This window comes from Beta vulgaris, chromosome 4 (genome assembly GCF_026745355.1).
Source record: "Beta vulgaris subsp. vulgaris cultivar EL10 chromosome 4, EL10.2, whole genome shotgun sequence".
NCBI lineage: Eukaryota > Viridiplantae > Streptophyta > Magnoliopsida > Caryophyllales > Amaranthaceae > Beta > Beta vulgaris.
Window position 1 is genome coordinate 8052906 of NC_079205.1, and position 24017 is coordinate 8076922.

The window sequence follows — 24017 nt, forward strand, 5'->3', positions numbered from 1 at the left end:
TAACCAAATCTTCTTCACATAAAGCAAACCCTCTCCAAAACCCTAAATTTTTTTAAGAAAAGCAAACCCGTTTTCTTTCTCCTCCACTTTCTTCTTTATGGAGCTTCTTCAATTTGATCCCCTGTTGTAGTAATAGGAGTTCCTCTGTTTAGTTTTCATCCAACCAAACAAACCAAAAAAAGCCTTTTTTTCTTTATAATTAAAACAAATATCCAATATTGTTACCTCTTACCAGCAATATTATCGATTTTCCCAAACACTATTACAAATCAAAATTATCGATATAATTTCTCTTGTCAATTAACAAAGATGAAGGTTCATAAAAATCTAATTCTCTACACTTCTCGAGTGCTTTAATAAAAAACCAATTGAACACAAGGTGGAACTATCAACTATGTACATAAACAGCAAAAATCACAAAAACTTGAAGCATGAAACTTAATCTCTTATTGTTACCTTTACTTGAAGTATATTTGTATATAGCCCCTCAAAAAAAAACTTGAAGTACATATACTTTCCTGCACTTATTGACTTTTAAGCATAATTAAGTAACTATAACGTATCTCCTCTTGAAACGTCTATAGAATATTGATATTAATACTTAAATTAAAAGAAGAATTGATGGTTTGACATAATCATAAAAAAATAAAACATAAAAAAATTAACCTAAAGTTTGAGTAGTAAAAAGTAAAAAGTAAAAAAAAGGTGAGGAATAAAAGGAGAGAGAAGAAGGTGAGGAATCAGAGGAGAGAGAAAATTAATGTTATGTCAGCTTTTTCTTTTTAATTAATGCCATGTCACATTTTATTTTTATTTTTGGAAATGTTAACGGTACAAACCAAAGTTCAGTACCTTAAGTTAACAGACATCCATTTTGAGTACCTTAACTGGTACATTTGAAAGTTCAGTACCTTAACTGATACTTTCATCAAAGTTCAGTACCCTCCTAGACACTTAACTCCTTTCGACTGGGAGGAATTGAACTGAACTGTGGAAAGCAAAATTGAATTAAATTGAGTTGAAGGAAACTGAACATGAGAGAATGTTTGAAATTAACTGAAATGTGAGAAATTGAAGTAAATTAAACCAAATTGCGAGAAACTGAACTAAATTGAATTGAATTGGAAATATGTCCGAAAGAACAAGGCCTAATGCACCCACTCACTGGAGCCTTACTGACCAATTAATGGTGCGTTATCTTCAGCTTAAAGACCTTGAACTAAAGTGATTGGACCTGATCCAATTTATTGGACTAGATTGAATCTGATTAGAACTAAATGGACCTGATTATTTGACTTGATTGAAACTTATTTGACAAAAAATTTGATGAGTAATAACATAAATACTACCCCTCAAATTTGTTATGACATAATAGCTAGTATCCTTCGAAAAAATAGTAATTGTTAATGGCTTATTAATAATATTTTAACAAAAATAGTAATTATTAATCTCTACTTATTTAAAGATGAATTTCGAAATATTATAATTATGTATGATTATTATAACATAATCAACTAATTGAATTTGAATAATGAAATAATAGATAGTAACACAAATATAATACTATATAATAATTGTGGTACTTTAATTAGAAATTTGATTTTAGTTTATTGATCATTACTCTATTTGGATTATTGGAACTTATTGATCATGATTGGTTCTAATTGCACCTGATTGAAATTTATTGCACATGATTGCAACTTATTGAACCTAATTAAAACTTATTTCACCTGATTGAAACTTGCTCCCTCTGTTTTTGTAGATATAACATATTGACTTTGGGCACTATTCATCCAATACACTTTGACCATTAATTGTTATTTATACATACGAAAAAATATAGTCATGTAGGATCTTGTTTGATTCATCATGTACACTTTCCAAATATATATATATATATTTTATAATTTTTACTTTTATACAATTAGAGATATTATCGGTCAAGTTATGTTTCGACAAATGTGAAAAGTCTAATGTTACATCTAAAAAAATGAAAAAAGTATTACTTATCAAACCTAATTAAAACTTATTAGCTTGATTAAAACTGAAGTGATATGAACTGAACCGAACTAATTAAACTTCAAATTTAATTTTTAAGGTGAAGGAAAAGTACTAACAACTTAAACAGACAACCATTTATTTTGGTATCTACTGCACAATTTAATTGTAAATAGAATAATACTAAGTACTAACCATGGATAAAGTGACAGATGGATGGAGGTCTTAACATCAAAGCAAGGAACCCACAAAAAGTTCTAAATCTACACTCTTCCTCCTTCCAATTTTCCCCATATTTAAAAACTTCCCCCAAAATCCCAAACACACCATACCTCAAAATTAACTATCACAAAAGTTGACTTCTTTTTCTTCATCTTCTTTGCTCTCCCATTTTTCCAATCTTATGTCCATACATAAAAAAACCCTGTTGATAAAAAATGGGCACCAAAAGATTCATATTAACACTCATTATAACATCAATCATATTCTCTCTTGTTTACATATCAACAAAATTAACAAATCCCACAAAATTTAGTACCAATAATAATAAACACTTCAAATTACTGAAATCTCCAAACACCACAAAAAATAACTACCCTGTAACATTTGCATATTTGATCTCAGCATCAAGTAATGATGTACCCAAGTTAAAGCGCATATTACTTGCACTTTATCATCCTGGGAATTACTACTTGATTCACTTAGATTATAGTGCACCAAAATCACAACATTTAGAAATTGCTGATTTTGTGTCAAATATTGATGTTTTTGATCAAGTTGGAAATGTTTGGATTGTGGGAAATCCTAATCTTGTTACTTATAGAGGTCCTACAATGCTTGCTGCTACATTACATGCCATGTCTATGCTCTTAAGAACTTGCAACTGGGATTGGTTTATTAATCTTAGTGCTTCTGATTATCCATTGGTTACTCAAGATGGTATGGTGAGTGCTTTTTTTTTTTTTTTTTAGAAAATTAATTTTGGTAATATGAAAGTTTGTAATGGTATGATTAAGTGTTGATTGATTGATTAAAGGTGGTGAATGTTGTTTGTTTCTGGGTGCAGATTTAATTCATGCGTTTTCTGACGTACCTAGAGATCTTAATTTTGTACAGCATTCAAGTCGTCTGGGTTGGAAATTGTAAGTATTTTATTCTTATACACTTATACTGATAGGAATAATCTTAATTTTTATTCACAATCTTTTGGAATAATGTCAATTATAAGTATCTGGATGGAAATAGGGTTAATTTAAGAAATATTTAGAGTATTCGGTGAATTTTGAAAAGTTGGAGGGTATGTAGTGAAAAAATAAATTATTTAAATATATAGTGAAAAATCTGCTTAAAATAGTAACTTAAATTGTTTTCCGTTAAAGAAATAAAGTGAATTTTAGTGACATTGAGAGTATGCGGTGAATTTTGAAAAGCTCGAGCGCATGCAGTGTAAAAATAAATTACTTAGATATATAGGTGAAAAATCTATTTAAAATAATAGTCTAAACTGTTTTCCGTTAACGAAATAGGGTGAATTTTAAAGATGTTATATGGTATACGGTTTTAAAAAGTTAGAAGATGCGGAGTGAAAATAAATTACTTAGGCCCTGTTCTTTTAGCTTATTTTCAGTTCAGTTTAGCTCCAAGCAGTTCAGTTCATTTTAGTTCAGTTCAATTCAGCTGTTTTATGCCGAAAAGAACATACCCTTAAATATATAGTGAAAAATCTGTTTAAAATAAATAATCTAAACTGTTTTGTTTCAGATGTTGAGATTAAAAAGTTGGGATTATTTCGGTTGATATGAAGTAGTATACATATTTTTTTTTGTTTGGTTTTGTTTTGATTATGTCGGTGGTAATAAAAGTGGCGTGAATTTGAATAAATGGGAAACGTTGCAGGAATAAAAGAGGGAAGCCAATAATAATTGACCCAGCACTATACAGTCGAAATAAATCAGAGATCTGGTGGGCTATTAAGCAAAGGGGTCTTCCAAATTCTTTCAAGTTGTACACAGGTTTTGTTTCTCTCCTCCTCTAGAGTCTACACTATCACTAACAGTCTAACATCAAATATTGAGGTGTTAGACGTCTCATGACTCATAGTGAGATGTTAATATGACAATCTTAAATAAAAGACAATTTTTTTTAGTATTAAGGTTAAGTTAAAGTGGTATCAGAATAAAGCTACAATATCAAAATATAATCTCAGTACTAAATTAAAAAGTTAGATATTTGTCAATGATATAAAATGCAAATACTATAAAATGCAAATAAAATGCAAATACTTCTCTTAAATATTCACTAAATTTTGGTGGGTGCAAAATCGCATGTGAAGTTGAGAAAGGTGATAGAAAGGAATCATGTGCTATGCCTATATGCCATCCTTTAATAGGCTCACATAGTCACATGAGTGAAACATATTACTCCCATTGTTCTTCAATAAATTTTTCATTTCGAATTTTGTTTTATTCATAAGTAAAGAAAATTTTTCAAATTTGTTCTAAATATATAAGAAAAAACATAGTCAGACTAGATCTTGTTTGATTTATCTCATTGCATATATTACTAAAATCAAGCTTTTATATATTTTTACTAATATGTAATTAAAGATATCAATAATATCAAATGTGCATTGGCGAAAAAAAAAAGAGAAGTCTATTAATGGAGATAATATACTATTCCAACTACCTTATTGGTACGATATTTGTCAATGATACCAAGACCTTTTTATGCAACCAGCTAACAATATTGTCCTACGGTTAGATATTTGCCAAGTGAGGGTCGCTCTTGTTCAACTTATTTTAACTTATATAAAATCTTATCCGTTTGGCAAAACTAGCATTTATAGGAGTGGTTGGTTGTTTTATTGGCGTTTGAGCTATATGTTGTTAAATAAAATGTTATTATGTACTCCCTCTGTTTTTTTTTATCGTTCTCACTTAGAATCTTGACATTATTCATACTTAGAGAGAATCTTCTCAATTTTTTCTCAATTTATAAGAAAAAATATAGTCATGTGGGATCTTGTTTGATTCGCCTCAATTAGTACATTATTAATATTCAATCGTTATAATTATTACTAATATATGATGAAAGATATTTAAGTTCAAAAATGTGCATTGGAAGATGTGTAAATGGAAAGTGAGAAAGATTAAAAAAAACAGAGGGAGTAATATGCAGTAGGATTATCCTTGATGTATTTACTTATGATATCAACTTTTTATTAAATTTTCTATTTAGTAAGTAATTAAAGATATTAATAGAATAATGATTAAAACCGTTTTTTAGTAAACGTGAAAGTCGAAGTATTGCATATATATTAAAATGGAAGAATTAAAGATACTAATTATGATGTCATATCTAAACACTACAAAGAAAGCTAAATTTGGTAGCTATTAATTTATAATGGATGATAAATTCATATGAGATCCAATCTATGTGATAAAACGAGGTTAGTGTTTTTGATGCATAAGCTAAAATTTACATCCCATACTCGCGTGTAAATTTATACCCTCTCACATTTTCGATTTTCAAAATTGCTGCATCCACTTCAGCTATTGCATAAGATCGATATGGTGCATCATTATTTATGTTTTTCAAATAGTAAATTTGATGCATCCAGAAGTTGTTAATTCAACATGAATAATAAATTGTTGCTGAGCTGCGAAGTGATAAACTGATAATGACATGCATTATCGTTAAGACTTCCTTTTGGTTTTAATAAGGATGTGAAGGCATATATAGTCAAATCCAAGGTGTTGGCGAGATGCAACTCACGATGATTTGATATTTTCTAATCATGTCAACAACTCATGATTTGAAGTTCAAACCACTAATCCACATTGCACCAATTCATTTGCTATGTCATTAAGATATGATTATATATACTCTTTTTTTTTTTTTTTTCTGTTCTATACTTTTCATTTGGCCTCCTTGTAAGTTGTAACAACCCCTCCAAATCCAAAAGAAAAATCACAAAGTTACTCTCACGACCTGTTTGTTAGTCGTTAATAAATTGCGGTAATGAGAATGAAGTTTAAGTGTAATTTTATTAGGGAAGCACCCTAAAAATCTCCATGGAAAGACATTTTCTTCATGGGGAAGTAATATCACCCATAAACTTGTGTTTTTGTATTCAAGGGAAGCAATTTTCATTGTTACTCATTACCACCTAGGATAAATTCACAAATTAGCATAAATTAGCATTACCATGGGATTGGACAATAATATTATTCACAAATTAACATGCAAATTCATTCCCATTACCACCATTTATAACCAACTACCAAACATGCCGTCAAAGTTTCTAAAAAAACAAAAATCTTCAAAAGGCCTTGTTAACTCCAACTTAAAACAAATATATATACTTTTTTAAGGTAAGAATCAATTTTAATCAACACATCAATCAATTTTAATTAGCAAAAATCAGTTTTTAATCATTAAATTTTATTTGCAATTTGTAAAATCTAATTTTAGTTAGTAAAACTAAATCTTAGTATAATTTGTTGTCAAAGAATTATAAGTACTGTACTTCATTTACAGGTTTCTGTCAGATGCAGAAATGTTGTGGTTTTGTCATATTACATCGAATTCCTAATGTTCAAGAACAAATTATGGTCAACACATTTAGCTTGGGCTAGAAAATCTAGATGTAGCACATGCTAAATCAATTTTTTTAAAAAACTTGATGCCTTAATCCTTGTGGTAGGCACATGTTTTCTAGCTTGTAAAACCATGAGTATTTGAATTCTGACATTATGATAAATCTATCATAACCATACTCTAAATGGTCGGTTCAATACTAATATTTTTCGTCATATTCTAAATAACATTGAATGTTTATGATTTGTGCAGTACTCTCCCTAGCCTCTATTATTTTAGTTGGCTTGTTTTGACTGTCAGCGTTTGTTAATGTACTTTTTTTTATCTCAAATATTTTGTATTACATATATATTAGTAAAACTTAACAATTAAATATTGTTAAACTATTTATTGAAACGAATCAAATAAGTTCTCGCATGACAATATTGAGAAGAATTTTAGATAACTGTAAATAATGTTAAGATTTTGAGTGAGCGAACTGAAAAATTCATTAGAAGTATTATCTAGTGATTAATAGCATAAGGAAAATGGTATATACAGAGTTAAGGACGGCATAAGAAGCTGAAGTGAAAACAGTAAGCATTGATTAAGGATTAATAACAAGGATGACACGTAATTTTGTCCTAAATGCGTAAATGAGTACTATTTCATGATATTTGTTTAATGGTAGTTGTTAGCTCTTACGACCGACCCTGTAGATTCACTTTTTTTCCTATTCAAATATCAGCCCTTTGATTCTGTGTTTTCATATCGAGAATACTTTTGTAGATGAAGAGATATCGAAGTAGTTGTATATAAACCTAAAGCAATAGCATGATGAACCAAAAAGTCTCCGAGTCCTATTGTTGAAAATAGGGAATTACTATCATTTAACCAGCCAAGCAATCATATACTTCGACCCGCACAGAATGTCGGGCTACTTGTTAGGGATAAACGGACATCAAACCCATATGAAGTTTTACCATGAGCCGATTATATTATCAAAATAAATAACAAAAAAAAAACTACCTCCGATCTCCTATGCAGTTACATTGAAGATTAATACCAGAAGTCCAGATTACTGTTTGAAACAAAAATTAAATGGTATAACATCCTTCTAATAAAGTATCTTCAAAATCGTATCAATTCTACTTTTGTTTTTGAATCATCTTGCTATATTTTATTAAGAAGTCCTAATTTTCTTTTCTTTTCAAGAACAAGGCAATATCATAGTACTACACTTAAGCTTGAGGATACAGTGCATGTGTTGCATGATATTATGTGCCTTTGGTATTAGAATATGCATAAAATCAGTGATCGATTTGAATTCTGGTTGCATATTAACTGAGATTCAAAGTTTTGAAAATAATTTGAGTTATAATATCATTTGTAACATGTTGCAGGTTCTGCTTGGATGATATTATCAAGGTCTTTTGCAGAGTATTGTATAGTAGGATGGGAAAATCTTCCAAGAACACTACTACTCTACTACACCAATTTTGTTTCTTCCCCAGAAGGCTATTTCCAAACACTCATATGCAACTCTGAAGATTACAAGAACACTACAATTAATCATGATTTACACCTTATATCTTGGGATAATCCTCCTAGACAGCATCCGAGATCTCTTGGTCTCAAAGATTACCGTAAAATGATCCTTAGCAACCGACCATTTGCTAGGAAGTTCAAGAAAAATGATCGTGTTCTTGACAAAATCGACAGAGAACTTCTTAAGAGGAGTAAGTGGAGTGGTAGATTTAGCTATGGTGGGTGGTGTGGCGGTAGCGGTAGCGACGAACAAGAAGGCAGGTGTTCGGAGTTAGAGGCTGAGAATTATGGTGTTTTGAAGCCTGGTGCAGGTTCAAGAAGAATGAAAACTTTGCTAACAAAATTGGTTTCTACTAGGAACTCTAATAATAATCGTTGGTGTAGATGAGCCAACTACCACTACATTTTTGTTGTTGTGAATTCAATTGGTGAGTTACAATAAAAACTCTCATATAGTCATATGTATGAGAAGGAAAGAAATAGTAAATGATGCCATGACTGTTTGCTATATAGATCAGGGAACTATACTTTTATTGATGTTTGCAATATAGATTAGGGGCAGTGCTTTCATATTTTTTTGTTCTTTCTGATTTCATGAAAAATTCACATTGTGAATATTGAATCTGAGGTTTTGGGTGTCTTCTCATATTAATTCAATGTTTAGATTCAGTGAAACTTATAAATTGGAGTGATTTCCATTGATCAACATTTATATGTAATAATAGTCTTGATTGTGTTAGGGAACCTATCTAAATTAGAACTCTATTTATAAAATATATTTCCTGAATTAATATTCTATTTTATCACATCCCTACTGTCATAGCAAGAGAAGGGCGAACACTGAGACTGGACTTCAATTGCAGAAATAAGTGTGGCAGAACACCTGTATTAGTAAATATGTTAACAAACTGATACCTTATTAGGAACATGCAAAAACTCGTATGTGATCTAATACAACCTTTTTCTGAACAAAGTGAATACCCATCTCAACATGTTTGCTATGTTGGTGCTGTACAAGATTGCGAGAGAAATAAGTAGAATTGACATTATCATAATAAACATAGTAGAGTTATTATTTTCCTTAAGCGTTATTTTCCATTAAATTATAATTTTGTTCTTAAAATTATTATATCTGTTAGGAAATCAGGTGTTGTAGTTTGATTAATGCGGAACAGAAAATCAATGAAATAATAAAGTTGAGAAAACAATAAAGATAAACAAACAAAGAAGACAAAGATTTACGTGGTTCAGTCAAATTTGACCTACGTCCACAGGCGGGGGATTAGAGCTTCTTCACTATAATGGAGAAAATCAGAGAGAATAATACAAGGAGTCTTAAATTCAAGAGGCTAAAAGTGTTTCATAAGTTGTGTGTCAATAATGAGCACCAAGAGGTCCTTTTATAACATAAGGAACCCTGCACAAGAACCCTAGAATATACTCCGCACAAAACCCTAAAAAGAAAAACTGATTCGGAAACTTATCTTGCAAATCGCATTTCCTATTGCAAAAGGAATGACTTTGAATGGGTACTCAAGATTCTTATTATTTGATAAAATAATATTTGAGAATTGGATGGGTTTGATATTGAAGAAAATGCCACATCTCTGGAGCAAGTTCACAAATACTAAGTATTCAGGTTAAGAAACAAGTCATGGTCTTCATATCAGTCTGTGAAGATTAGAGTGGACAACCGCTAGTGAATAGCTGCAAGGAAGCGAACATAAACTATTCTTGGGGGGATGCGAGGAAACCTTTTCCACAATCAAGTCAGTCATGTGTCCGTGAAGGATTTAGAGAGAGAGAGAGAGAGAGAGAGAGAAGTAGTGGGAGAGGATAATGGTGTTCAGAAAAGGGTATCTGTAGAAAAGTACCAAATGGTTATTTATAGTAGTGACATTCCTTTGACAAGGTGCTTAATCAATATCCATTTGTATGGCTGCGGTGATCCTGACATAAGGAAAGATTCCTCTAATATGTCGTGTTAGGTGGCTGCCAGAAATATTATCGGGCTACCTCTTGGAAGTAATCTCAATCATTGGGAAGTGGTCGCGTAATGGAAACTGTTTGCGGACATCAATAAGTATCACTACCCATACAACTAGCCCCCCAATATCATTGGAGGTCTTGGTCGTTAATGATGTTGCCTTAGACGCGAGCACATATGGCGTACTTTGTATGTTTGGAAGTTAGTGCTTCTGATTGCCACGTGTCACCTTGGGTAGTTGCAAAATTTCGAAAAAGTGTAATCATTACCTTTTATAGAAATCCCGTCCTTTTGTTTATTAGGGTTAAGCATGCGTTGGACACTAGTCATATATAAATGGGTGAGAAGTTGAAGAGGCTCTTTATCTTAACCATCAATTCTATGGATTCATTGGAGAAGTTGTCCTTTTTCTAATTTTTTATTTCATTCTCTCAATTTCTTGTTCCTTAGTTTTCTTTGAATTTTTGAAAAAATTCCTCCATAGCCAAGGATTTCTTTGCTTAAAATTCGCATTTTCTTCTCTCAAATTAGTCCAAAAAGTTACTAAAAACATTTTTCTTCACTTTTCGAACCTTGTGCTTCAAGAATTTCACGTTTTTTGGTTTTTTGTTTTTTGGGTATCCTGTGGGCTTGGGGTTCGTGATTTCTGTCGCTTTTTTTGGCCAAGACTTGATTTTTCTTTGGTTGGTTGCTCGAAATTCTTTGGCTTTTATTTATCGGAGAGTTTCAAAGTTTGGTAGAGTATTTTGCTTTTTTCCGGTGATAGTTATATAAGATGTTTGTTCAATTTTTTGGCGAACTCCTTTATTTTCAGTTAATCTTTTTCATTTCACTTTTTGTTGCCTAAGCTCTTTTTTCTTTTCGTCCATTATTTGTTAGCCAAAATACCCCTAGTGAAGTGTATATGACCGAGAATAATCCTTCTTCTCCCCCTGCCATTGATGGCAAATTTTCTTCGTGCGCATATAAACTTAGAGGAAAGAAAAGTTGGCTATTATTTGACATCCTCTTACTAATGAGAGGGAGAGGGAGATTAGGTCAAGGTTTCTTAACGACCAATCTACTCCTAAGCAATGGAACCTAACCCATCAATATTTGTTCGCTAGCCAAAGTGGAGATAAGCGAACGCTAAGGAAGTTGGGACATCATATTCTAGTTAGATAGCAAACCTATTGTTGGGTTTGTTTTGTCCAAGAAGTTTTATGGCTGTGTAAGGGAATTAGTTACTCCCACTTACACACCTGTCATTGATCTAGGTGACAATATTGACTCTATTGCAAACATCATGACAAGTCAGGAAGAAATCTTTTATCAACGCCGAGACTCTACTACCGACCCCTCTATCTGCATTACCCCGGACGCGACTGAGACCTCATATGCTAATATTGGTACTAGCGTGCCCTTGTCTAAGAGGATTATCGGGAAAAGTTTGCGAGCAGCTGGGCATACATATGGTCCCCCAGATGATAAGACTGAGATAATCCCCGACTGTGATGAGCTGCAGTTTATTACTCATTTTTGGTTGCCAGACAATTGTCCTCTAAGTGTTGCTATTGATAGGGCTTGGTGTTATGATGCCATCAGCTTGGCTATTGTAAGGTAGCAGATGTCTTGTCTAAATTACCTGATGATTATAGTTTGTGGTGCCAACCGACGATTCGATAGTGACCGATTATCCTCTCGGTCATGTGGTTGTATACACCCACCACTTTGAGGTTGGACTTCGGTTTCCTCTAGATCCCTTCTTTGTTAAGATCCTGAGAGCTTTCAATTAATGTCTACCTGGCACAATTGACTTCTTTGGCGATCCGAAATATTATCGCCTACGGGGTTTGCCGCTTTTGGATTTTCCTGATGAGATGAGAAATTTGTTTCGCCAACTTCATTGGCTGAAGAAGAACAAGTCTTCTAAGCAAAAAAGGATGGTGGTCTCTGATGACGGCTGATGAAAAGATGACCGTCTACCCCAATATTAGCGGTCTGAAACGGTAACAATCTACTTTCTTCTAGTTGCAGGTGCCTGATGATGATTACCCTATCCACCGACACTTCACTAGACCTTGCCCCCTATATGGAAGGCGTTGCTTCTTATAGTTTGTCGATCGCGGACCGAGCTTGAAGCTTATAAACCTTTTGATATGAAGAGTGACATTATGTCCATGAGGATGGGACACATAAAGCTATAATTTAAGAATTCCGTCAACCCGCTTTCCAACAATAGGTACATTCTAGTTATATTAATTATTTTATTAGCATAAAATGTACAAAAAAATTGTACATAAAAAATAATAATTATTATGTTAAATAATAAATGTGAAAGTATTGGGTCAGACCGTCTGACCCAATATTCTCGTCAGAAGGGCTGAGCCCAGTACTATAAAGCAAACTAGATTTCATCTTACGTCAATACGTCCTTATATCATGTCTGCTTGAATTGTCTGTTTCCCATTGAAACAAAGTTGATTATATAGGCACGTAAACAACTATCTTACGACTAATAAACACTTTGATTCGGTATAAATCTTATCTCCAGCACATCTAAACCCATAGTAATGTTGCTTAAAACAAGCAGCCATTGATTAATATTGCCATGGCGTCGCGGCGGTATCAAATTCCTTTCTTTAACCTATTTACAGAGAAAAGAGACAACGAATCTAAAGTTCAAGATTTGGAGCTTTTAATGGTCGAATACGACCATAATGTGGGAGACTTGAGCAAACGGAGATGCAGGTTATCAATGATTCAACCGGAAGTAACATCACTGGTTTCAGTTTTTGAAAATAGTGGTTCTCTTTTAGTGGAGACAATCTGCAGGAAACAAAATACTAAAGGGTCTAACAAGCACATATTTTCCAGTGTTCACAAGGTTAGTGTTTTGTTTTCTTTTCAGTTGGACTTTGTTTTCTTTCAGTTGGACTTTGTTTTCTTTCAGTTGGACTTTGTTTTCTTTCAGTTGAACTTTGTGTTTCTTTCAGTTGGACTTTTTTGTTTAGTTACTTTGTTTTTTTTCAGTTGGACTACCTGAAAAAAAATGAAGACTACCTGAAAAAGAATGAAGACTACCTTAAAAAGAATAAAGACCAACTGAAACCCAAAGTAAGTCTAACTGAAGTACAAAAACCAACTGAAAAAAAAAGAAGACTACCTGAAAACAAAATGAAGACTACCTGAAAAAAAAATTAAGACTACCTGAAAAAAGTAAGACTAACTGAAAAAAAATTGGAACCACCTGAAAGTCGTCCGACCAAAGATTATGGTCGGACGAGTCCGACACAATACGTTTTCATAATAAATATAAAAATGTCCTTACAGTTTAAAGTCTCTATTCAAAATAATTAAATTTATAATTATTTTATTTTATAAATCTTTATTTACAGCAAGTGCATTCTTTAAATTCTCTATTTTCTTATTACAGTTTTTATGTTATTTTTAAATAAATAAAAATGTAAAAAAGGGGCTTTATTTTAATTTAATAGAAAAGGTCAAGTGGATGCTCCTTTTGACATATTTTTGTACATTTTATGTTAAATTAATTCCATTATATGACAAATACGTAAAAAAAAAATATTTTTAGAAATATATAATTCTAGGTGCTCAAGAATTTGAAACAGATTACAGTCGCAGTGTGCCACCGATATATCTGTGTTAATTTTTTTCTTTTATGTTGAGAGGGTGAACTGTTCTTTCATAGAAAATGGAGAGATAAAATAATTACATTGTAATCTTGAATTAAGTGGTTAGTTATATTTCATTGGAGTCAGGATGGCCGAGTGGTCTAAGGCGCCAGACTCAAGTTCTGGTCTTCGTGAGAGGGCGTGGGTTCAAATCCCACTTCTGACATTTTTTTATAATTTTGTTGTTTCAATATTTCATGTATGGAGGAGATATTATAAAAGCATAAACAAGTGATTCTTCAAGCCTCCCTTCGAATTCTTTTTGAAATAGTACTTTGTTTTGGGGGTTGCCGAAGTGGTTGAGTTCCATTATATTTGTGTTGTTTCATTTAGGGGGGGAATACTATAACATTTTTTTTAAGGGAGTGAACCAATTAAATAATTCTGTTTTCTGCTAAACGAAATAGAGATTTAAAGTTGGAGAAAATCCATGGGAGTGTAAATTTGAATTACAACCATTAATTTTGTGAGAATATCAAAACTAACTAATTGACGATTTGACGGCAACGTTGCACAAATAATATATACTCCTTCTGTTTCTTTTTAATTTACTCACTTTCCTTTGGGAGAAAACCAAGGAGAAAATATAAAAGTATGAGAGAAAAACTGAGTAGAGAGAAAAACTGAAAAGTGGATTAAAATATTAAAAAGTGAATGACATGGGTGGAATAAGAGGAGAAAGTAAATGTGATATGTTACCAAAAATAGAAAAAAGTAATAATGTGTAGATTAAAAAGAAATGGACTAAAAAGGAAAATGTGTAGATTAAAAAGAAACGGAGGAGTAATAATTAGTGAATGTGACAGGCGATGCCCAAGTTCTTTCTTTATGTAATTTATTGTCTTATGAGAAAAAATTGACTTTATGAGAATTTGGTATACTCTTAAAAGTTTGGAACTCAAATCAGTAACTTAACTATTTACAAGGAATTACATGGAGTAAGAGTTTATGTCTATAATAATAAAGTATATTGTTATTACCATTGATGTGTTAGATATCTAACTACTATGTGTAAGTCTTTTAATGAAATATAATTACAAATTTACAATACCTTATTATATTTTGTTTTGATATTATGTTGAATTCATGGTTAAGCTCTCAGCCTCTCACTTCTTATTTCAAAGGTTATATGTTTGATACATTGTAATTACACAATGTTATTTTTTCTAATTGAGGATTTTGACATGAAAATTGAAAATTAAGCATTGTACTAAAGCCTTAGAGGAGAGTGTCATGTGGCACATAGACTTTCTTAGTAACGCCTTTAATATATTAGTACTAGCCTCAATGCACGCAATGTGTGCGAAGGCATATTAACATCAATACCAACATTAAAAAACGCTTGATGTACTAATATTATTTTATTGTAGTTTAATTTGATCATTCACAACCCTTTTTCAATGTGATAAACAAACATGTATCAGAATGTATTAAAGGTTGATGTTATTGAATTTTATATGTTAATCTCTTTAATATATGCGTAATTTATTGAATAACATTACATTGAAAATTGGATGATATAAGCCTATTTCTTTAATATATTTAAATTACAAACATATTCTCAAATAATTACCTAATAATCATGACATATTTCTACATAAAAATAAAACGATGACATGGGTGGGTTATCCCAAATGACACAAATGACTACTACGAACCTTTAAATAGATAAAATGGTAAATTATTCTCATCGACATATAGGACAATTATAAAAGAAAAAATAAAATAAAAAATGAGACTATCGTATTATTTTTCTTGGTAGGTTTTCGGATTATTAATGTATGTTCTTTGAAATTGTAATTGCAATTGGAAGTTTAGGTAGAAAGAAACTCTATAAGTTCTTACGTACTTTGTGATTGTTTGGAATTGTTTTAGTTATATCACTTTAATTTTCAATCGAAAATATCTCTTTTTAAGCATTTTTTTTTGAAAGGTGCTATGTATACATTACATCTTATTATAAGTTAGGCAATCTTAAGTTTCCTTATTAGTTATTGCACATAATTGTAGATCAAGAAGGAATTGAATATTTTAAAATAAGTATTTTTTGATAAGTTAAGGACATAAAAGTAATTTTATATGAGGAAACCATAGCTCATCCCTTGCCTTATATAATAGAGATAGACTAGTTTTGAAGCTCGTGCGTTGCACGGGTTCTTCTTTATATTATTTTTTTGCAAGTTTTTTTTGTTAACATTGTTGATTTTGTATTGTTGTAAAATGAGATTTTTCAACACCATTTTACTTACATACTTCCTTTGTTCTTTTTCTATTGCAATAATCATCACTTTGGGTAGTTTTATCTATTTCGACGACTACTCCATTTTTAGTAAAAACAAAACTATAATTGACAATATTGCCTTTACTTTATGTTAATAAAATCATTATCAATTACTCATCAAATTGCCTCATAAAGTTGCGTTTACTTTATTAAGGATTTACTTATCTCCTACACTTGTTAATTAAAGAGGTACCTCTATGCTAAAATACTCATTTTTTCATTTCCTTAAAAACATGCGCAAACCCATTGTTACAGTAGAAAAAGAACGGATAAAGTATTTGTCATTATACTCTTCTTTCTAGATTTTTTTATTGCGATAATATATAAATTTTATATTTTTTATTATTAAATAAAATATTGTAGCTAAGTCTATTATTAAATAGTATCTCTATAATTGGTATAACTAACATAATTAACACAATTTTAACATGAAAAACACCCCAATGATACTTGAAGAAAGTAGAGGGTACTTATTTAATAGATGCATGATAGACAATTTATAGAAAACATGAGTGTCAGCCATAACTTCAACTTTTAATGACACATAAACACTAATGCATATAGAATGGAAGATGAAAAAATGAAAAAATGAAAAAAAGATCATAATAATGGTATCATAAATATAATTAATTAAATTAATTAAATATAAAACTAACCTCTACTAATAATCGAAAATAATATTTAATTAAGAGAAAAATATACCTGTTCATCCATCATGACCATATCAAGACTTATCCAACTTTCTCTTTTTTTTTATGGTCCATGACCTCAAATAGTTTAGAAACACGAACCTTTATTTTCCAATTAGTTTAGTAGAATCAAGTTCATGGAGAAAAGAATAAGATATGACATATAGATATATGTGAAAAAACAAACATAAATATGTATACAATATATATTCAATAAATAAAAATAACTAGTGAATTGCATTATACCTTTGCAATGTCGTTGACAAACTTTTATTTGATTCATGTAATGCCACCATGATATGCTATAGGTTCAAAATTATAAATATATTTTATCTTTATATAACTCAATTTTTAAAAGTATGATTTTCAAAGATATAATTGATATTGTCCACATATAATACGCTATTTTTATAGTTATTTTTACATGTAATTAAAATAAAGAATAAATAATACGTTATTTTTCATCCAAATAAATAAATTTTCATAAGCTGCGTAGCTATATTGTATATGAAACTTATTTCGAAACATATTTCGAGCACTCTCCAATGGTAAAAAAAATTATAATATTTTGAATTTGTAACAAAAGTTATATTCAATTTACATAGTATTATAATTTAGGTTGTTTATCTAAAATCAGAATGTAATGTTCACTTATCCAAAACACCTTATATGTATTTATATCTATAGTGAACCCTAGATTTTTAAAAAAATTTATAATTAAAAATAATAACATGACATGCTTAAATAGAGCTTTCTATAATATTCTAAGGTTCACTACTACATTTTTAATCAAAAGCAATGACTAAAATAAGCTATTGCGACGACTGTTTTTTATACCGTTGCAGTAGGATCATCTATTGCAACGGTCCTTTTCAATTTAGGTTCATGAATTGAGCTATTGCAACGACTTTACGTTGACCGTTGCATTAGGTATATCTATGGCAACGGTTTAGTGATTGTCATTGCATTAGATGAAATTATAAATAGGGTCGTTGCAGTAGGTGTTATATATGACAGCAACGTCTTTAATTAATTAATTGGCGCAAATTCTATTCCCTCTATATTTTTAGCCGAAAATTCAAAAACTTAAAAAAAAAAAAAAAAAGCTTATACCTGCTATACTTCATCGTGAAATCAGGAACAAAAACCCTTAACACATAACTGAAGAAACACAACGAACAGAAATCCAATCCCCCACATCTTGCAAGAGGAAGGTTAAGAATTTACGAGATTTCTTCCAAAATTCTTCCCAATTTCATGAATATATGCAAAATTCAAGTCTTGAGCGAAGCAATTAGGTGAAATTATTCAAGAAAACTCAAGTAAAGTGACGACATTCAAGAAACCCCAACAAAGAGACGAAGCTCGGAGTTACAAGAGGTATGTTCTTCAATTTCCATTGTCATGGGGTTCTCGAATTATGCATATATAGCAGCGAGATTATGTGCTTGTAGTCTGTATCATATTACTTTCACTTCTCCTTCAATTATTTTCTGTCGCTGCACTATTTATTTCATTAATTCGTTAGTATTCATGTGTAAAAGTATTATGCAGTTGATATCAATAGAAAAAAATTTACTAAACTAATATCAATTATAAGTGTTGATAGGATTTCGTTAATACAATAAAATTGGGAAAATTGAACTTCTAAATTACCTTGTTTTACCGACTTAGCTGTACATGGAATCACTTAGATGTGAGGTTTTTCCTTTTATTCGAGTTTTGATTTAAGTCTAAATGTAGAAGATTTATAACTCTAATAATTCGAAAGGTTGAAACTTTGTGAAAATTGAAGAACTAAGTGCACTACCTGTTGCTTATTAAAGCTTGCCAAAACTGATATTGAGCTATTGTGTGCATTATGTTTGATGAATGATGATGTTTAATTGATCACCCAATAAGTGGTGTAGGTTTGTGTGATTCAAATCCATATTGGATGCTCTATAGTGGACAAATTTTAAAATTCAATTACCTAATAAAACATTAAAAAAATCTGTGATTTTATTCGGTGAATAAATGCGGAAGGAATATTGCATCAGCTTCTTCAATTTATTGTAGAAACTTATTGAACTTAGTGATCAGCAGTCCTATGTTAATTAGTGGAATATGAAGACTTTAAACAAGGAAATAAAGGACCAAATCTTTATGCCAGCTAACGTTGAGTAGATATTAGTAGAAGTGTCCTCTAAGTTGATAATGTTGAGTCAAAGAGATAAAAGAGCATTGATACAGAAGTAGAAGTGTCCTCTAAGTTACTAACCATTTGTTTACTTGCACTTTAAAGGGAATCAAAGATATCTATTGTGAGTTATCTCAGTTTCTTAAAGTGGTTGGCGAGCAAAAAGGAGGGTAATAGCATATGATAAATGTATTTAGTCGCAATTCTAAAAGATGTCTACTCCTATATTAGCGGGTGAAACGCTTTGGGAGCTAGTTTGTTTTTATTGAATGTTCAAAGTTTATATTAACAATTTGTTTTGAAATATAAGGATTTTTATAATTTTTTAAAATTGTATGCTGACTCAATAATCTGTTTTGCAACATACCGTTAAGGAACAAAATGGATAACATAGATAAAAAGTGGTGGATGCTTCAAAGATGGAGCGATGAATATGAAGAAGGAGTTGAGGAGTATATTAGTAAGGCTTTTGCTATTAAAGCACAAGGGAACCAGATTTGTTGTCCTTGCAATGTTTGTCATTATCGTTATTGGCAGTATAGAAATGTTGTTAGGGATCATATCATTGTTAATGGTTTTGTTCCCAGAAGTGATAAGTTGTTAGACTTAGATATAAATATTGAAAAAGAACCGGATGTGACAGAAGAACATGATGCGATATTAGACACGAATGATGACATAGAGGGTTGTTGCATGATACAATGAGAGAAGGGCCGAATGAAGATGCAAAGAAGTTTTATAGATTAATAGAAGAAGGTCAACAAGAATTATATCCAGGTTGCAAGAAATTTTCCAAACTGTCCTTTCTTATTCATCTATTTATATACAAGTGTGACCATAAGTTGAGCAATGTAGCAATGTCGGCTTTGTTAGGAATATTTAGAGACACGCTACCAGATGCAAATTTGCCCAAGTCTTTTAATGAAGCAAAAAATGTTTTAAGAGTTTTTAGGGCTAGATTGTCAGAAGATTGATGCATGCCCTAATGACTGCATGTTGTATTGGGAGGAGCACGCAAATGCAACAAGTTGTTCTGTTTGCAAGACTTCAAGGTGGAAAGTAACTAATAAAGAAAAGACTAATGGGAAGGATTATAAAATTCCTGCTAAAATTCTAAGGTATTTTCCAATTAAGAAAAGGTTGCAAAGGTTATTTATGTGTCCGGAAACTGCAAAGTACATGATATGGCATAAAACGAATGATTCAGAAGATGAGCTTTTACAGCATCCAAGGGATGGTGAAGCATGGAAAACATTTGACAAGAGATATCCAGACTTTGCCAAAGATGCTCGTAGTGTGAGGCTTGGGTTAGCTTCAGACGGGTTTAACCCATTCCACAATATGAGCATTGTACATAGTACGTGGCCAGTGATATTGATCAATTATAACTTACCTCCGTGGTTACTTACGAAGCCTGAATTTTTGATGTTAGCATTGCTTATTCCCGGTCCCTTATCCCCGGGAAATGATATTCATGTTTATTTGCAACCACTAATTAAGGATTTGAAAGAATTGTGGGAGGTTGGATTGGAAACTTATGACTCTTTAAGCAATCAAAGGTTTGATATGCACGCAGCATTGATGTTACCATTAGTGACTTTCCTGCTTATGCAATGTTGTCTGGTTGGAGCACAAAAGGGAAACTTGCATGCCCTGCTTGTCATTATGAAACTGAATCATTGTTCTTCAACAAAAGCCACAAACATTGCTATATGGGTCACCCTACTTTTTTAGATTTGTCTCACCCCTAGCGTCGTAATAAGAGATATTTTATTGGAGTTATGGGGCAAAGAGATCAACCAGTGCGTTTAACAGGAATCGAAACTAAGGAGTTACTTTGTGGTTTTCGAAATAAATGTGGAAAGTTGAAAAGATAACGAAACAAGAAAAGGAAGTTCCATGGAAAAGGGTACCAATATTTTTTAAACTTCCATATTGGAAGCATTGTTCACTTCGCCATAATCTTGATGTAATGCATATTGAAAAAAATGTATGTGATAATATCATTGCCACACTGTTAGATTTACCTGGAAAGAGCAAAGATCATGCTAATGTTCGTCAAGATTTGAAAGCCCTAAATTGGATGCCTGAACTTCATCCTCAATTACTAGAAGATGGTAAGGAAGTATTTCCAAAATCACGCTTTTCGATGTCATTAGAAGAGAAGCGATTGTTTTGCCAGGTCATTAAAAATGCAAAGCTACCACTTGGATATGCTTCAAATATCGCTCGATGTGTGCAAGTTGGTGAAAGGAAGATCACTGGATATAAGAGTCATGATGCTCATTTTCTAATGCATTACTTGCTTCCTGTTGCAATCAAGACAACTTTGAGCAAAGATGTTGCAAAACCTTTGCTAAGGTTGTGTGCCTTTTTTAAGGGCATATGGAAGAAAGCTATCGACCCCAAGATCTCGACTATTTGCAAACTGAGATTGTTGAAACCCTTTGTCAGTTAGAAGAAATTTTCCCACCTACCTTCTTTGATGTCATGGTTCATTTACCAATTCACTTGGTGGAAGAAATTAAGCTTGGTGGTCCAGTTGGAATTAGGTGTATGTATGCAATAGAGAGGTACCTCCGAGAGTTAAAATCTGATGTTCGGAACAAGGGTCGTCCGGAGGGCTCAATGGCTGAAGGATATTTGGCCAAAGAATGTCTCGCATTCTGGAAGATACTTGAATCGATCAAACAGTCCTTCAGATAATAATGTTGTTGATCCTAGTATCTCAAATACATTATTTCCCAATATTGGCCGACCTATTAGAGGAAAGGGAAGGAATAGAAAGAAGAAGGATTATGGGTTTATGATGGATCACATTACACGGGCCCAAGTCCATCAATATGTCTTATTCAATTGTGATTCTGAGGAAGTTGAGAGATACATCGAGTAAGATAACTTAACACGGAATTTTTTCTAATTATTTTTTCTAATTTTTTTATCTTGCTAATTGTGATAGATACTAACATATTTAGTAAAATCACAGTGAACATAAGTTGTCTGTAAGCAGCCACAGGAAAAGAAAATGGGATTTCGCGCATACTCATAGCAAGAATTTCATGGAGTGGTTTAGAGAGAAAGTTGATCTCAATATTCAAGAAGGGGAAGAAATAACGGATCATATCAAATGGTTATCAAAAGGACCATCTTGTGTTGCTAAGAAGTTCAGTGGCTACTCTGTTAATGGCTATAGGTTCCACACCATGAAACGAGAGAAAAATGGCGTAACTCAAAATAGTGGAGTCACCTTAACAGCTCTAACGCATAGTTTTGCTAGTAGTAGAGATCAAAATCCTGTTATGGGGGCTGTGAACTATTATGGCTCGTTAGAAGATATTATTGAGATATCTTATCATAGTCACTTTAGTGTTATCTTGTTCAGATGTGTGTGGTTTCATTCGGAAAAGGATGATTTTGGGATGGATGTCGTGAATAAGAATAAGAATATTTCACAAGGAGAACCGTTCATCTTGGCATCTCAAGCACATCAAGTTTTTTTTATTGAGGATCCGCTTAAAGAGGGTTGGCATTATGCTATTCAAAATCTTCCTAGAGAACTTTCTGATGGTACTATATATGTCTTTTTTTTGGTATTCGATATGAATTCGTGTCTATATTGAATTACAATGCATGTGTTTAATTCATGATTTATCGTCTCATAAAATATATCTTTGCGGTTTTTTTTTATTTTTGTAATTAACCATCAATGATCTTCTCCTTCCAGTGATCTGCCATGCTTGAAAAGCAGTGGTTGGTTGGTTCATCCTTGTGTTCTTTCTTGACCAATGTGTTGCATGCAGTAGTTGTGTTGCTTTTTGCATGGTGTTCCTTCTTTTCTTTCTTTATCTCTGCACTAGCAGGTTTCTTAGAATCCTTTGATTGAAAATTTGCTATATCTGCTTTTCCTCCTTCAGCTCTGCACAAGTAGTCTGTTTGGCATCCTTATGGATTGTACTTGCGTGTTCTTTCTTCTTTGTCACTGCGTGTGCATCAGATTTCATGTCTTTGACAGAGATAGTGTTAGCATTTTCTTTCTTCTGTAAATCATTACATGATGGCTTTGTGTCCTTGGATGCTGGACAATGGCATGTAGTACAATGTTTCCCCACTGCTTGGTGATCTGTTGTTTTTCCCCAAAAATATACAATAACGTTGATTGTCTCATTCCCCCCCCCTTGTAGATGAAAAGGAATAGAGAGAAGCTTAATGTTGGACAACATCAGATTCCACCTTATGAGAGGCAACGTTTAGAGAGAGTGAGGTTTAACGAAGAAAGAATGAAAGCAAAAGGGTTTGGAGGTTTGGCAAACAAGTCATTACTCGACAAAACTCAGGAGATTCTCAGTGGATGGAGAGATGATGAAATATTTTCATCTGATGACGAGTACTTCACATCAGACTATGAGGGTTATGACGAGGAGAACGAAACTAATAATGATGCGCGACAAAATACTATGGAGGTTTGTGATTTTTGTTCAGCTCAATTTCTACCTGTATATTATCTCTAGTGGTCTTATTAGGTCATGCTGGCTTATTATAACCTTTATATATTCATCTATCTATTTCTTTGGTCTCCATCTGTTTTTCTTTGGTTCATTTTTTGCTGCATGTTTGTGTTGTCTTGTTTATGGATGCGATTCTGGAAATCAGTTTCTCAAAATATGACTTGTCAAATGCTTGCTCGTGATAACATATACAAGTATTGAGTTAATAAGGCAATGCCCAAACAAAATTTTTCAAGGAGGGGAGTGGGCAGTTGAGGGAGGGTGCAGTTTGTGCAGTGAGTGTGTGCAGTGGGCAGTGAGCGTGTGCAGTGGCAGGGTAGGGAGGGGGTGGGCAGTGAGTGTGTGGGGAGTGGCAGGGAGGTTGGGTATTGAGTGTGTGCAGTGAGTGTGGGAGTGCAGGACAGGGGGGGTGGGCAGTGAGTGTGTGGGGAGTGGCAGGAGGTTGGGTATTGAGTGTGTGCAGTGAGTGTGGGGAGTGCAGGACAGGGAGGTTGGGTAGTGAGTGTGTGTGGGGTGGGCAGTGAGTGTGTGCAGTGGGCAGTGAGTGTGGGGAGGGCAGGACATGGGGGGGTGGGCAG

General features: G+C 32.4%; 1 protein-coding gene and 1 non-coding gene across 2 annotated transcripts; both read left to right on the forward strand.

The window, feature by feature from the left end:
- Nucleotides 1–2215: 2215 nt before the first annotated feature.
- Nucleotides 2216–8868, forward strand: LOC104907238 (beta-glucuronosyltransferase GlcAT14A). The gene is made up of 4 exons (XM_010696134.4): nucleotides 2216–2937; nucleotides 3065–3140; nucleotides 3895–4010; nucleotides 7980–8868. The coding sequence occupies exons 1-4, from the start codon at nucleotides 2436–2438 to the stop codon at nucleotides 8510–8512; spliced, it is 1227 nt and encodes a 408-aa protein (XP_010694436.1). The 5' UTR covers nucleotides 2216–2435; the 3' UTR covers nucleotides 8513–8868.
- Nucleotides 8869–13867: 4999 nt separating this feature from the next.
- Nucleotides 13868–13951, forward strand: TRNAL-CAA (transfer RNA leucine (anticodon CAA)). The gene has a single exon. It is a non-coding gene; the product is annotated as a tRNA-Leu (tRNA).
- The last annotated feature ends 10066 nt before the right edge of the window (nucleotides 13952–24017 follow it).

Excerpts from the sequence above, each read along its gene's own strand:
- LOC104907238 (XM_010696134.4), top strand. The coding sequence starts at position 2,436 with ATGGGCACCAAAAGATTCATATTAACACTCATTATAACATCAATCATA. Across the intron at positions 2,938-3,064 it reads TCCATTGGTTACTCAAGATG|ATTTAATTCATGCGTTTTCT; the intron begins GTATGGTGAGTG and ends TTCTGGGTGCAG. Across the intron at positions 3,141-3,894 it reads AGTCGTCTGGGTTGGAAATT|GAATAAAAGAGGGAAGCCAA; the intron begins GTAAGTATTTTA and ends GAAACGTTGCAG.